Source organism: Pinus tabuliformis, chromosome J (genome assembly GCF_031772625.1).
Source record: "Pinus tabuliformis cultivar Carrire ecotype Pingquan chromosome J, CPIR1, whole genome shotgun sequence".
Taxonomy (NCBI): Eukaryota; Viridiplantae; Streptophyta; class Pinopsida; order Pinales; family Pinaceae; genus Pinus; species Pinus tabuliformis.
Window position 1 is genome coordinate 1,181,929,816 of NC_142295.1, and position 16,866 is coordinate 1,181,946,681.

Consider the following 16,866-nt stretch of genomic DNA (forward strand, 5'->3'; position numbering starts at 1 on the left):
AAATTCTTGCGATTATCAAATCTACTGACCAGGTGATTGTAGTTTCCATTGACATTCATTATTGAGGCAAATTGAGAATGATTTACCTACAGTTGGTTGTAGCTTCTATTCATCCTTGAAGTAGATTGACCCCGATTTACCTGGTGATCCGCTTTATGCCTTTGCTGACGATTGTCAACCTGTTCACTTCTCCTTGCTGCATCAAGATAAATTTTGGAGGTGGATGACTTTTGTGCTTGAGATGCTTCTTCAGTATATCCAAGACTTGTCTTGATTAGAGGAGAACACTGCACTTTGATAATCTCATATAAAGTTTCAGATCCTTTAGCAAATCTAAGATTAAGAGTAACCAAGGAGAATGCCTTCATCTGCTCTAGGTTCAAACTTGCCAAGCTTTTCATCAGTCCTTTTGATGTAACATTTGCTTCCAAAAACTTTGAAGTATTTTACAATAGGAGTCTTACCATACCAAAGTTCATGAGGAGTTTGAGTGTTGTTTACCCAAACGTTTGTTTTGTTGAGAATAGTAATGGCAGCAAATGCAGCTTCACCCCAGAAGGTTGCAGGAGTTCCAGACTCATCAAGCATAGCACGAGCCATTTGTTGAACCATTCTGTTCATCCTTTCTACCACTCCATTTTTCTGAGGATTCCTTACATTATAGAATTCCCTTCTTATTCCATGTTCTTCACAAAAGTCGAAAAATCCATCCAAGGTAAATTCCCCTCCTCGATCAGACCTGAGGCATTTGATTTTGCGATCTAATTCATTTTCAACCAAGGCTTTGAAATCTTTGAAATTTTCGAAAGCTTCGTCTTTATGCTTCAGAAGTCCTATCCAACACATCCTGGAAAAGTCTTCAATGAATAATATAAAGTATTCTTCTCCACGAGGTGACTTTTTCCTTGATGGACCACATAAATCAGTATGGACAAGTGCAAGTGGCTTACTAGTTGATCCTTCCTTCTCAGGGAAATGTGTTCTGGTTTGCTTACCAAATTGACATGATTTGCATATTGTATTGTCTAGAATTCTGATGTCAGGAAGATCGCGAACAACCTGATATTTGCATGCTTTCCTTATCTAAGGGAAGCTTAGATGCCCCAATCTTCTGTGCCATAGCCAGTGTTCATCATTTTTTCTTAGATAGAATTGGCGGTGTCCTCCCTTGAGTATGTATAAATTATTTGGAGTTCTTATGCCTTTGATCACTGTTTCTCCTATATCAAGCTCACGAACAATACATCCATTTGATCAAAATACTACCTCATTTCCTTGATCACACATTTGACTAACACTCAATAGATTATGCTTTAAGCCATCAACATACATAACATTTCTAGCTTTGACCTTTTCTTTTAAAAGAACAGAGCCTTTACCTTTTATGAGTGCAGGGGTGTCATTTCCAAATGAGACCTTCCTTTCCTTTTCTAAGTCACTATATGACTAAAGCTTTTCTTTATCACCTGTCATATGTTTCAAGCATCCATTGTCAATGTACCACTAATTTTCCTGTCCTTCCGTATATAAGGCTATACCAGATCTTTCTGGTTGCAGTTCTTTCTTTCTCCATGTTTTGGGACCCAATAAAGCTTGCTCCTTCAAAGATGTTTGCTGAAACTTACTCCTACATTTAGAATCTTCATGACCAAAGTTGTTACAAATAGAGCATTCTATTTCATTTTCAAGAGCAGAAAAGTTATAGTTCCTCTTCATGATCCCAGTCACACTCATTTGATTTCATGCTTCTCTAGTCATGATGGTCTTGTAGGCAACACATTGAGCAGCTTTGTGTCCAAAGTTATGACATGAGAAACATTGGCCATTAAAGAAATTCCTGCGATTATCAAATCTATCGACCAGGTGATTGTAGTTTCCATTGACATTCATTCTTGAGGCAAATTGAGAATGATTTACCTGCGGTTGGTTGTAGCTTTTGTTCATCCTTGAAGTAGATTGACCCCGATTTACCTGGTGATCTGCTTTATGCCTTTGCTGACGATTGTCAACCTGTTCACTTCTCCTTGCTGCATCAAGATAACTTTTGGAGGTGGATGGCTTTTGTGCTTGAGATGCTTCTTCAGTATATCCAAGACTTGTCTTGATTAGAGGAGAACGTTTCACTTTGATAATCTCATATAAAGTTTCAGATCCTTTAGCAAATCTAAGATTAAGAGCTTTTTTTTCTCAATATCTTTTCTAAGTCCCACAATTTCACATTCTAACTTTTCATTGTGTTTTTCCCTTTCAGCAAGTTGGAATGTCAGAGTATCTATAATCATACTCTTTTCTTCTAAACAAATTTTAAGTTTAGAAATTTCTTCATAGAGACCATCTTCATCTATAGCATCCAAGAAATCATCATCTTCAAAAGCCATCAAAAGTCTATAATCATTACCATGTTCATCTTCATCACTATTTGAAAATCCATCGTTGTCTTCATGTGTATAATAGCTCTTCTTACTTACGTTCTATTTTTTGTTCCATTTAACTGGTTCCTTACCTTTATCAAGCTTATCTTTATGAGGACATTTGGCTGCATAGTGACCGACTCTTCCACAAGCAAAGCATTTGAAAGGTAGCTTACCTCTGAATCTTCCAAAACCCTATTGAAGGTTCTTGACAAAGTTTGATTCTTCCTCTCCTTCTGACGTATGTCCTGGATCATTGTATTCTCTTTCTGAAGTTTTGAATGTGTCTTCTCTCATGTCTGATGGACCCCCTTTTCTCGTTTCTAAAGCAGTTAGGATTCCGTGCAGCTATGACATGGTAATACTCTGAAGATTCTTCTTTTCTTCTATGGCAGAAACTTTTGATTCAAACTTAGAAGACAAAGATCTTAAAACCTTTTCAACTAAAGTAACTTATTTTATCTCTTCACCCATGTTTTTCATGCGATTAACAATCTCATCTATATGTAAGAAATAATTAGCCACACTTTCATCATTGTGCATTCTGAGAGTTTCATATTGAATTCTGAGAGATTGTAGTTTTGCACGTTTTACCTAATTGTCTCCTTCATAGCTTAGAATGATCTTGTCCCATATTTCTTTGGCGGTTTTGAGCTGCACAACCTTGAAAAATTTTGATTGAGATAGACTCCCCAATAGAGTATTGACAGCCTTTGCATTTGTTTCATGTTGCTTTTTACCAGCCGTATCTATAGGAGTTGCTGATGGAAATGTGTATCCTCATTCCACGATATCCCAAACTTCTATACCAAGAGATTGAAGATAGGTTGTGGTTCTTACCTTCCAATAGACTAAGTTGCTCCCATCAAAGATTGGTGGCCTGATGGATGCCTCTTTTTCATAGTTGCTCATGATGATAGATCTTCCTTCAAGTGATCAAGCTTCTTCTGAAGGACCTGCTCTGATACCAATTGTTGGAAATAATACTAAGAGGGGGGTGAATCAATATTAGCAATTTAACAATTTTTCATTTCCATAAAAAAATTGATATACGCTACTTCTGTTAATTAAACCTCCGTATATATGCAACTGTGTTTAGAGAAAACCGTGTATATCTTGCAGACTTCTAATTTAGTTAGCTGATCTTAATCTGTGAATCAGAACCATAAAACAGTAATCAAGTGCAGTAAACAGTACAGGAAATCACACACATGAACACAAGATATAAGGTGGAAATCCAATGTGGGTGAAAACCACCTGCTGCAATTCGTCTCTATCTTCTTTTAATAAGAAACTTCTTTTTACAATATTTCTATACTGGTGTAGTCTTATACTAGTACGCAGGCTTCTACCTGCAGAAGGCTACAACCTTCTCTCGTTCTCCAGCTTCTCCTGGAAGGGAGCTACAACCCCCTTAGCTCTTGTACTAGCTGATGTACTAGTACGTAGGTGCTGACCTACAGAAGGCTACAACCTTCTCTTTTCTTCTAGGGACCACATTTCATAAATTTTCAGACTGGATCCATCAATAACATCAATCAAACATCAAATATATCTACATCAACCAATCTCCTTTGCACCAACTAAAAACTGAATCAAACAATCACTTCTTTGAATGCTGTAACCAGAATACAGTAACAGTAACCAGAAACCAATCCTGAACCCAGAACACTGCAACAATAAACATAAGTAGCTACAACATATTTTATGAGATGTATGCTACTTCAATATGTAGAACCTGCGTGCATACGCTACCATATTAAGGCAAACTTGTGTGTACGTTGTTTTGAATTACCTAACCAGTGTGTATATGCGCCTTTGCTATGTTGAACCTTCGTACAAATCTATAAAAGATAATTTACCCTTTTAAACTATTCAGACATCATTTATACCCAGATCATCAGATTTATAGATCAAGTCATGCGCCAAATATAAAATATCAAAATCACACAAAGATACTTCTCTTCAAGCCTTAAGATTTTGACCCATCAATAGAACTTATCCTTCTTCTAGCACTCAGGTTCCTCCTTGATTTAGATCCAGCTATGCACCATAACCCAATCACCAGTATTCTAGATCTTGCTCTTCATAAGATATTCAATCCTTGAGTACACTTGCCTAATGATCTCCTTCCCCTTTTATAGTCTTAGGCCTTACTCAATACCATGGTCCAAAACCACTTAGAACCAATACCTGGGTCTAAATACCTGGGTTCAACACATCGGACGAGATACCATGGGCCAAAACCATAGGTCCAAATACCAAGGACAAAAAACCAAGTTTTCCAAACTATACGCGCTTTTTTGTGCATGAAAGTGCATGTATACGCATATGCACCTTTTGGTCTATGAATCCGCGTGTATACGCGCCTTGGTCAACGGGAACTTGCGTATGCCTCCTTTTCTAAGAGCCTGTGAGCTTGAACTGTCATCTGAGTGATTTGCAGAGTGAGTTGCCATCAAGGACAATACCTATGCCATAATGCCAAGCCTGTGTCATAATGCCAACAAATCACATGTGTTAATGGAAATAGAGATGTCATTCTGATGGTTGTCTAAAGTCTCAAATTGAATGGAATCATTTGATAGGTTATCAATATTGTGAGATTGGTGATCAACCATAAATGCAAGATTGTCAACCTAGAAGAGGGAAGAAATATGAAACATATGTTCGCTACTTTACTCCTCTACCTATGAAATGAAACTACCTTGTACATGATCATTGCTTGAAACAAGAGGTTAAACATCCTTAAGAGTTGAATTAGGTTGATCAAGCGGATCATGAAACATGGAATCATGAGACATGGATAAAAGAGGTTGAAAGGTATCCCTTGAGGCTGTTAAGTTTTCATTTGGATCATATTAAGGTTTGGACTTATGTCCACTAATATGATCTTGAAAATCTAAGGGATCAACCTTTAATTTAGGCTCCATGCCATTGTTGAACCAATCCAAGTTCTCCTCAATAGTATCTATATCATGGCAAATGGGGGGAGGTTGAATTAACGAATAAACAACTTGATTTTAAAATTTCCCAATTTTAGCATCATCACTTGGAGGCACCCAAATGGGTACTAGAAAAAGAGGAGGACAAGGAGAAAATAGAAAATAAGATGCCTCCTCACAAATTTGGGGTGTCTCATGATATACATAAGTTGGAAGAGCAACCTCATCTAGGGGTTTGGATTCAAAATATTCCAAGAAGAGAAGAATTAAGCTCTGAAAAGTTTCACTGATAAAATTTGAATCAATCACTCCCTCATGAAATTCATAGAAAAGGTGAAAAAATCAATTAAGAAAATCCTCTACAGATTCATGAGATTTCATTCTGGGCATATCAATCCTATTACATACATCTTGATAATCATACATGTTGAACGATTGATGAAGCTCCTTGAGAAATTGATCAAATGAATGAATGGAAGTGGATGGTAAAATTTGACACCACTTCTTAACTAGACCTTCAAGAGTGAGGGTGAATACTTTAAAAATTACATCTTCATCACTAATTTCATGAGACTTACAAAAAACAATAAAATCAGATACATGTTTGGCTATGAATGTACCACCCTCACCATCAAACCTGAATTAAGAAAATTCATGAAATTATTCCTCATATATGAAAATTTTACCAGGAGATAGGTTAGAAAAACACTCTGGGATTATGATTTGGGAAAGAGAAATTTAAGAGATTCAAAATAGAATCAATGGGAATAACTTGTCATATGGCCCTCCTTCTAGTGCCGAATGTTGATGGGACTGGAAATATGTCAACTAAGGGGGTATCCTCAATTTGAAGTCCCAATTAAACCTCACACCACTTGGAGTAGGATCCCCAAACGAAAATATGACCGGTTTCCATTGTCCTGAAGGATTTTCCTTTATTAACATAATAGCTTATACAAACATTATTTGAAACAAGAAATTAAGGTGACTCTGTGAGACATAAAATTACAATGTATGTAAGGTAATTTCACGTCAAGTAGAAAGAGAGTGAGCCTATAGAAGAAAAGTAATAGTACTATCCTAAAAGAGACACAAAAGAGAATAAGAGGATCGTTTGTTAACCTACAAATTTGTTCTCAAGATAACCATGATCATAAAACCAAGTACAACACATCTTCTACAAGATAAGTAGCAAAGCCACTGAAATAGTTCAATTTCCTTAGTACATGTGAAAAAAACATATGCCACAAAGATATAAATAATAGTCTTACTATATTCACAATAATGCATGAAAGGTTGTTTCCTCAGCGAGCTTTGTATATTAAGTGGAAGAGCTAAGATATACAAGTACAATGTTGCTACATTGGCCCCAATAATGGAACATTGAGTCACCACTTGCTCCTCCAAAGAAATATCTTCTCTCATATGCCAATGCTAGAGAATCCAAGGTGAAAGTTCAAGTCCCAAAAGTCCTTTTACTTGATTTATGTGAGTGTATTTATAAAAAATGAGGTGACTCTCCACGTGCCATGTGACTCTTGACCTCCCTCATGACTCTGGAGATTCTATAGTGACTTTTCGAATTCTTACATGACCTTTAAGTTTCTATATGAATTTAGAACTCAATAGTGACTCTTCGTATTCCATGTGGGACCCTTGGTCTTCCACATATTTTACATTTTCTCATTTTCGAGAATTACATAATTACATTCCACAAATTATGTGGTAAGTCATTATGACACATGTGACTCTTGAGATGAATCTTGACAATGATGACATGGAACTTCATGATGATGTGGCATTGCTAAGATTCTCCTTTTGTTGCTTTCTTTGCATCTTCATGATGGATCTTGCATGTGTTTCATCTTCATCGTTGTAAGGGGTCGATTGATATGGAGTCTTCATATGATCTAGATATTTGATCTTCTGTGGTAAGCTAATGTCCCTTCATCTTCTTACTCACTGATTTCTTCATGGTTCCAACTTCACAAGTTTCTTATCATATGATATCCTTCTCTTCCTCTCCTAGCAGCATCCTATCATGTCAATATGTAATACCTGCAAGTGGAATCTCCTCATGTCAAGACGACATCAATACAGAAATATCCTAGTCTATCTTGCTTTATGAAAATGATTGATTGAGTTTGGACTGGGCACTAGACAAGGGGAAGACTCGAGGATTGCATAGTGCATGGTTCCAGGTGTCAAGAGGAGGGACTGAGGCTTGAGACTGCACAATGCGCAATTTAGGGAGGCATGGGCAAGATGACTGCACAATCGAGGAGATGAAGGAGGAATTATTGAGGCTTGAAGTTTTTCACTACACAATTTTGGAGAGAGAGAGGCCTAGGGATTGCGCAGTTTCATATCTCAAGAAGGTAGTGATACAACTTGAGGAATGCCACTGCACAATGCATGGAAGGAGACTAACTGAAAGGGTAAACTACACAGTTGTGGAGGTCAAGAGGGGAAGGTTGAACACTAAGACTACATAATCTGCAGCCCTTGGATGCAAGAACTACACATTGCGTAGTTCGAGGATGCAAGGGGGAAGCTTGAGCCTTGCTACTGCATAGTGCGTAGTTCAAGGAGGTTGAGTCGGGTTAAGTTGGTTGGGTAGAAAGATTTTCAGGATTTGGCTAAGTGTGGGATCAGTAAGGTAGAAGTGAGACCAGGATTGAACTTATGAATGATCACACACACTCAAAAAAATTGATGACACAACATTGAACACTCAGTACACAAGAACAACATGATCCCCTCAATGTGACAACAATACAACAACCTCCTCCAAGTGCGACACTTAGGGTACACTTTGCGATGATAGTGACGACACTTGTACGATAGTGCTCAAGACTTGGGGAATATGTTTGATGTATTTCCTTATGATGAATAAGACAAAGTGATATAGGAGAATGCATCATAACTTCCGTTTAAGAATGTATAATTGACTCCCTTCGACTAGGTGAGACACTTAATATACACTTTGCGACGATAGTGACGACACTAATACCACAAAGCAATAAAATTTGGGAATTGTTCTAGTACATATCTAAGTGGTAAATATGACCCATTGATACCAAATTTTCCTCTTACGATGAACCACAACTTTTTTGTTACAATGTACGACACTTCCCATGCGAAAAGGCAACACTTGCGATAGTATGAGAAACGTGTAAACGACACTTGCAAATGCAAACGACATCAAAAGATACACATGCCAGAGTTAAGATAACATGAAAATGACACTTATTAAAGTGAAAACAAGAAAAAGTGATAGCCATAAACATGAGAGTGGCACTTGCGAAAGCGAAGGTGTGTAAAAGTGAATGTTGGAAAAGCTCACGGAAATAAAAGTATAATCGCAACAAAAAATGATTGACTATCAATGAAAGTGCACATTGAAGGTTGACATAAGTTGAAAATTTCACAGGTACTATCTTGATGGATTGTGTTATGCATGTTCAATCTTGCATAAAAAAATGCACTCATGAACGTTTTATAGATTGAACACGTGTGAGAAAGTGACTTCGACACTTAGAAATTGAGAAGAAGACTTAAACACTTAGCATAACATTAATATATCATGAAGTAACTATGGAATGACAGATCGTCAGATCCTTAATAGGCTCCAAAATTCTTGTGTAGGAAATATTTTGGACGGTTTTGACCATAGAGTCAACACGTACCTAATGGAAATTCAAGCTATGTCACTTATTACTTCTCTCAAAGTTTAATTGAAATCAAAGGCTCGCTGCATTCCTGTCACCTCTGTCATCAATCAACCTAGTTATTGGGATCACTTTAATGGATCTAATCAAGAGGAGGAATGGGCTCGTGGTTTGGGATTTTCATTATTACTCTCTAACAACCATTAGTTTTATGTAAAGGCAAACATAGGGGCATGTTCCAATAACTTAAGAGAACTTAAAACTTCATATGCACTTTTGAAATTAGCCAATCTTGAAGTATTTGGGACTCTAAATTGGTTATGCTCTAGATGCAAGGTAAGGTACAAATAAAAAGTATGGGCCTTGTGCACATTGATTGTTGAAGGATATTGTGAGTCTATTTTAGGAAATTTCATCCAATAATATTTATCATGAACATAATATATATTTAGACTCTCTCTCAAAGGAGGGTCGTCTTCTCTAACCTCATTCTGATATGATCGAGGAATACATACAAAATGCTCTTACCTCAAGATAGAGCTTAACAATCAATAGATATATATATGCATCATTTGGATATATGTCATGAGCTTTTTGGACTTTGTCTAGGTCATATCTTGGAGTTCAATCATTTAATCCATGTATTTAGAATCACTTGATTAAGGGTTATTTGTGCCCCTTTAATAAAAACAAGTAGTATTGAAGAAATCTAGTTCTCAACATAATGAGTCAATCTACCTTTAAAATATACTTCCAATTTTATATTTTAATATAGAATGATTTTTTTATAAAGAAAAAAATAATTTAAAATATTTAAAAAATAAGTTGGGAAATTTTATTAATTTAAATTATTATTATTTAATTATAAAAATAATATATATATATATATATATATATATATATATATATATATATATATATATATATATATATATATATATATCTATATATATATAGATATATATAACGAGGAAAATATATAGCTACTAAATACAATGAGACAGAGATATCAATAACATTTATAAGCTTTGAAAATAGATATGAACTATTAAAATTATGTTTATTTAGCGAGTAGTCACCAAGTGTGACTTTTTGGAAAGATTTTGGTTTATTTTTCAATTTAATTTGTCTAGAATCCGGTATGGATTCATTGAAATCATAGGTTTGATAAGTGAACTCTTCACAATCCGAGTGCCCCAGGGGTTTTTGATGGTGTTGAATCCATATATGAGTCAAAAAATTAGTTTAAACAACACAAAATAAGATTTGGCCACAAAATTTTCCCTTGATTTCGGTGAAATATCCGGCGCAAACTCCAAAAAGTCCCACTTAAAGACTATTCCTTTATTTAGCCATTTTTTAAAATTACATTGTATAAAAACTTTAACTTTTTATATAAATATCTTTAGGAAAAATCACATAAATGTTTTTATGTTGATGTGAACCACTTATTGTGGTTCATCATGAAGACATAAATAGATAGTTAGTTGAAACCAAAGATCTTATATTAATTAGAGAGAAAAATTAAAAATCATTAAAATTGAAAAAACCAAAAAACATAGTAAATAATAGAAATAAGAATGAGCTAAAAAATAGAAATCGAGTTGTCTTTAGTGTGACTTTTTGGAAGCTTTTTGGTCTAATTTCTCTAAAATCCAGCAGGAATTCATTGAAATCACAAGTTTGATGGGTAACCCATGCACAATAGTAGTGCCCTAGGGGTTTTTCAGGGTGTTGAATCCATATATACACTCAAAAAACTAATTTAAATAACATAAATTAAGATTTCACCACAAATTTAAACGCCCAATTCTGGCAGCGGAAACTCCAAAAAGTCTCACTAAAGACAATTCCAATAGAAATTAACAAACATTATATATATATATATATATATATATATATATATATATATATATATATATATATATATATTAAATTTAAAAAATGAATACATAAAAATATAAATAGAAATAGGTAAAAATAAAAGGAAGGGAAAAATTTTCTGAAGTATAGACAAAGGATAATAAATAAGATAGGGTCAAAACAATGACTTTTTAAATTTTATATATATAAAGAATAAAATCAAAACCATTAACAATAATAATAATAAATCTAACATAATTATAACTTATAACTAGTTTATGAGAATTTTTTAGGCGTAAATCACATGATATTTCATTTGTCAACGCGTTTCGAACCAACCAATTGGGTCATCGTCAGGACAAGTTGAAGAATCAGATCGAGGTTTCATGTTTCAATAGTCAGAGCGGAACATTAATTGCTATATTTGACCAGGAAACAACTATATTGAACGGGTAGGCTAAACCAGCTAAGAGCTATATGCTAGTTGGACTAGACCAAGGGATAGGAGAGCAAGACTATATTTAATTAAAAAATAAAATTAAATATAAAACTAAATAAAAATAAGTTAAAGTTATAGATTTAAATGACTATTAAATCAATAGTAAGTTAGTTATTAAATTAAAAGGGATTTAAATTTAAATAGTTGATATGAATTTACATTAAATATACATAAAAGGTATATAATTAACTATTTCATTTTTATTTTCTTTTAATTGTACGTTAGTTTAATAAAAATTAAAATCCTATTTGTTAGAATTGTTATAATGATCTTATTAATAAAGCTATTAAAATAAATTAATTTAAGTCTTATATAATAAGAATAATTTATTTTTTTTATATTTTAAATTTATTTATTTATTTGTTTATTTATTTTATTAATATAAATTAATAAGTCAAAAAACATATTTAAGCCTGATGTAGATTGAGTTGAGCACTCTATTGAGTCCTTCGTGACCTCCTCTCTGGCCCCTTGTATAGGTGGTAGACTTGGATACGTTACTTGCTTGATTGGATAACTTTGATGGCTTGTGAGAATCTGACAACATGATAATTCTTAGTCCAATCCAACTAGCCGTTTCCTAGTCAAATATAGTCGTTAGCTGGTCTAGCCTACCCATTCAATATAGCAGTTTCCTGGTCAAATATATCCGTTATATGCTCTGCTCTGACTATTTAAACATGCAACCTAGGCCATTGCTTGGTAAAATATAGTCGTTAGATGTTCTGCTCTGACTATTTAAACATGCAATCTAGATCTGATTCTTCAACTTGTCTTGACGATGAATCACAGTGGTTGGTTCGAAATGTATGAACAAATAAAATATCGTGTGATTTATGCGAAAAAATTTCTCATAAACTTGATATAGATCATAAAAACCTCAATTCAACTACTTATAACTAAAAATAAAAATATCAAAATTACTATTAAAATAATAATAATTACTAAACTAATAAATAATATTTAAAAAAATATTATCAATAGAAAAAAACAAACATCATAGAAAAATGAATATTATAATGCTAATTGAAACCAAACAAAAAGTGGTCAAAAGGGGGATCAACTCAATCTCTTAACATCCTAGGGCTTGATTTCCCTTTCAAATTTCCCTATCATATTTTTGTTTTGTTTCTCTTTCATTTTTAGTTTTGTTTTTTGCGGGGTGTTAAGAGATTGGGTTGATCCCTTTATTTGATGGCTTTTTGTTTGGTTTCAGTGAGCATTATAATATTCCCTCTTTTCATGATTTTTGTTTCTTTTATCTTATTTTATTAATAATAACTTTTTTAATATTAATTATTATTTTATTATTATTATTATTATTATTATTAAAATTAAATTTATAGTTTGGTTTTTTTTAAATTATAATTATGTTCAATTTTTTGTTTTTGTTTTATTTAAATTTATTTGTTTATTTACTCTTTATATATATAAACTATGTTGGTTAATTTTTATTTTTTTAGCTATTTTTTATTTTATTTTTTTGATATGTTTTGTTGTTGTTGTTTTTAATTTTAAGTTTTTAACTATAATAAATTTTATTTTTTTCTCTAATATTCATTAATTTTATTAACTGGAATTTAGTTGTTGCATTTCTACTGTATTTATATAGTTTTGGGTTCAAGTTGTCTATCTATACCCTGATGATGAACCACACTAAAAACGCCTATGTAAAATCATAAATCATAAAAATAAAAAAAAACATGAATTCTTAGTTTCAACATTCTCTGTGATGCATAATGAATTAAAAAATGTTTTTAGGTAGAAATCACATAAGAGAATTTTTTGGAGATGAACTACATTTGTTGGTTCCAAACATCGATAAAAGACATTTATCTAAAATTCCTTTATGCAAAGTCCATTAAATTGCCTTCACCAGTGACCCGTAAAGTTACAACTTCCATTTAAATTTTAATTAAATGACTTTTAATGAAATATTAATATTGTATATATGATACAAAATTACATGCTAGCTTCCTCAGATATAATGTTGAAATATATTTAAATATTAATAAACAAAATAATTTTAAAGTGTTGAATTTTTAAGGAGATTATATTTTAAAAATATATGTAGGTAGAGTAGATTTTTAAGTGTGATTTTTTGGAGTTTCTAGTTGATTTCTGTTTTGATTTGGCAAAAATATTTGTGGCCAAATTTTGATTTGTGCTGTTTAAACTTGTTTTTTGACTGCATATATGGATTCTACACTCTCAAAAACCCTTTGGAAAATTCGATTGTCAAGAGTTCACTTGTCAAACTTGTAAATTCAATGAATCCTTACCAAATTTTATATAAATTAGATTCGAAAATAAGAAAAACTTTCCAAAAAATCACAATTAAAAACTATATATATATATATATATGTGTGTGTGTGTGTGTGTTCGCGCCGCGCAACTAGATTATATGTTTATATGTTTATTTCTGGTTGTTTAAAATATATTGAAATATTAAATTTTTAATTAAATTTAAACCATCTAATCAATATTATAAAAATTAACAAAGGAACAACCGTGCGCGAAGATTTGGAAGAATGCGGGGTCAGAGGGGGATGAAAGGAAGGCGAACAGGGAGCAGGAAGACAGGGGTAACAAATGGCCAGAGGAGAGAGGGGAATTCGGGAGCACCTCAGGCACGAAGAGTCGGGGAGGCAGGGGAAATTACAGGAGCAGAGGGAGAGCAGGCCGGGGACGGGGGCATCGAAGCAGAGGAAGAGGAGGACCGGCAGGGAGACGGGCAGAGAATGAACCCACACTAGCAAGAAAATATAGGAGAACCTTAAAGAAGAGAATTCAGTTCGCGGAGGAAGCTTACTGTAAGAACACTAATAAATATATCAGAAGGATAATTCAGCATCTGGAGGAAGAGGCAACACAGGGGCAATCAGGGTCTGAAATGGAAGACTGGGAATACCTCCTCCTGGATCCAGGGAACACGCGAGGCCGCATGACTTTGTATAAACAGGCCTTGCATGTTTACTGGGTCATGAAAAGGCTGTTGGCGAAGGCGATGGAGCAAGTGGCCATGGAGATGGCTGAGCTGTCACAGGGAATCCCAAATCTGAAGAAAGAATTGCAAAACATGCAGGTCACTTTGATAATGCAGGATAAAAAACTGGAGGAGATTCAGCAGCTGATCAAGGAAACCAACCCGGGTATAAAGAAGGAAGAGGAGAAGCAGGAAGCCATGGCGGACTAATGCTGAAAGATATGTAGAATGTCTGAAGTTTTTTTGTTGTGAAAATGGTTGATTAGTCTAGCTTCTATTTTTAGTTAAGAATGCAAACAAGAGACAGCATAAATCTTTTTGAATGTATAGTTTACATAGCATGGACAAGAAGAATTAGTATTTTTTGTTTCTGGATGGCAGTAAAAAACTTAAGGTGGCCAATAGACCCGGTTCCCCCTCGGGGCGGGTTGAGGCCACCATGAAAATATAATGGTTTCAACTCGAAGTAATAGAAAATCACTAGTACCTCCTTAATTTACAAAAAAAAATATTATAAAAATTACTAAAAATGACATCATCAAAATTTTGTCCTATTTTCAATCCTCCAATGTGATTTATCGTCGCAACAAATTTATTTATGATTTTTAAAACATTTACAGATTTTTTTCTAAGATGGATTAAGGAAGACACATCTCATTTATTAATTAAGTACATACCTGTCCACTGAAATTTAGCTATTTGACAAATGACAGCGGTCCATGTATAGCGTTTTTACTTTATTTCCTAGTCATCATTCTTGGAAATTAGAATCTTGGAGCGACTATACCTTGTTCATCACAGGTGTGAAGAAGCTACGTGGAATCAATGGAAACGTAGAATGAGAATCCAGTCCATATTGACGGTTAGGTAGTGGAAAGGTGTTTGTTATGACGAAATCCATGACATCCCACACGTGTTTCTGTGTTGCTTCCTTCATCCCCAAGTTTTTCTCAGCAAATATTTTCACTACATGAATATTTATATAGGGCAAAGTTCTTGTTTCCGGCCACTCGATAATCTCGCCCGGAGCTGAACACTCATTGTTCTTCGATTCGGTTTTGCCAGTCATGCGTTCTCACAGCAGAAAGAGGAGGGGAGCGCTAGCAGAAATAAAATCGTGGAGGGAGGAACCATGGAAGGTGAAAGAGGCGTTCAACGTACTGGACAAAGATGGCGACGGGAAAATCAGTTTGTTGGATCTCCAGCATTTCTTCAGCTTGGGAAAGGGGCTGAGCAGAGAGGAAATGGAGGCCATGATATCTGTTGCCGACGCCGACAACAGCGGCTCTGTGGACTTTGAGGAGTTTTGCCGGATTCTGCAGCTGAATTTACCGGAAATTCAAGAAATTAAAGAAACCAGATCGAGCTCCGATGATGCTCAGATGCTGGCGTTGAAGGAGGCATTTAATGTGATGGACAGGGACGGAGATGGAATTGTAAGCGCAGAGGATCTGAAGACCTTCTTCTCCTCCTGCACCGCTAGCGCCACCAGCAGCAGCGGCGGAAGCTGCACTGCAATGATGAGTGAGAAAGATTTGGCGGACATGATAGAGGCGGCAGGCGGTTCCGCCAAATGTGGCGTCCGCTACGAAGGTTTTGCTCGGCTGATGATGCCGATGATGAATGGCTTCGCTTAATTTGTCTTTTGGCTGTTTCTGCATTCGGAGATTCGGATGCTTTTGGTCTGTAACAGCTTGGAGTGTTACTTAAATATTATTCCGTAAGGAAACTTTATTTTAATGATCTTCTTTATAAAACTTTGGCATTGTGCACCCAGATTACAATTCTGGATGGTTGTAGATTCTATATCGTGATATTCGAATATTGTCTTTATAAATATAAAGTGTTTTGGAATATAGCCTGAGTATATGGTTATGGTGATTACATTAAAATTAAAATCTTTAAATACACAAATATTTTCACCTTTAAATACATAAATATTTTCACATCAAATTAATGTAGTTGTATTATAAATTTTAGTTGTATTATAAATTTTATTATCATACCATGTAAAGAACATATTAAATATAATATTAATATTAAAATATTAATATTAATATTATTGTTATTATTAAATCTAATACTAATATTAATATTATTAGATTTAATAATTTTCAATTAATAATTTGAGGTAACGTTTGCATCTTGAGGGATTTGATCCCTGTTAGCCCATGCTAGATGTGGAGTTAGATGGATCTAGGTTAGTTATATTTACAATTAATAATTACATTAGAAGGTGCTCTAGAATGGAATACAAAGGATATGGGGTAGTCTCCATAAATGAATATGAACATTTAAATGTGGGCTCAATATAAGAAGAAATGTTGTAGTGTCTATAAAATGACACATTAAATAAAAAATAATGATAATAATAATAAATCATAATAAATTGATTCAATTCAATTTGTTGTATTATAATGTTGTATTATAATTTAGTTTTTAATAATACAGTTACAAACAATTTAACTTAATAAACATATAATTAAAATTA

The 16,866-nt window shown here is 34.0% G+C and overlaps 1 protein-coding gene across 1 annotated transcript; it reads left to right on the forward strand.

The window, feature by feature from the left end:
- Positions 1 to 15,322: 15,322 nt before the first annotated feature.
- Positions 15,323 to 16,115, forward strand: LOC149231289 (calmodulin-like). Its single transcript, XM_089376257.1, has one exon. It carries the CDS (start codon positions 15,443 to 15,445, stop codon positions 16,010 to 16,012), a length of 570 nt encoding a protein of 189 aa, XP_089232383.1. The 5' UTR covers positions 15,323 to 15,442; the 3' UTR covers positions 16,013 to 16,115.
- The last annotated feature ends 751 nt before the right edge of the window (positions 16,116 to 16,866 follow it).

Excerpts from the sequence above, each read along its gene's own strand:
- LOC149231289 (XM_089376257.1), top strand. The coding sequence starts at position 15,443 with ATGCGTTCTCACAGCAGAAAGAGGAGGGGAGCGCTAGCAGAAATAAAA.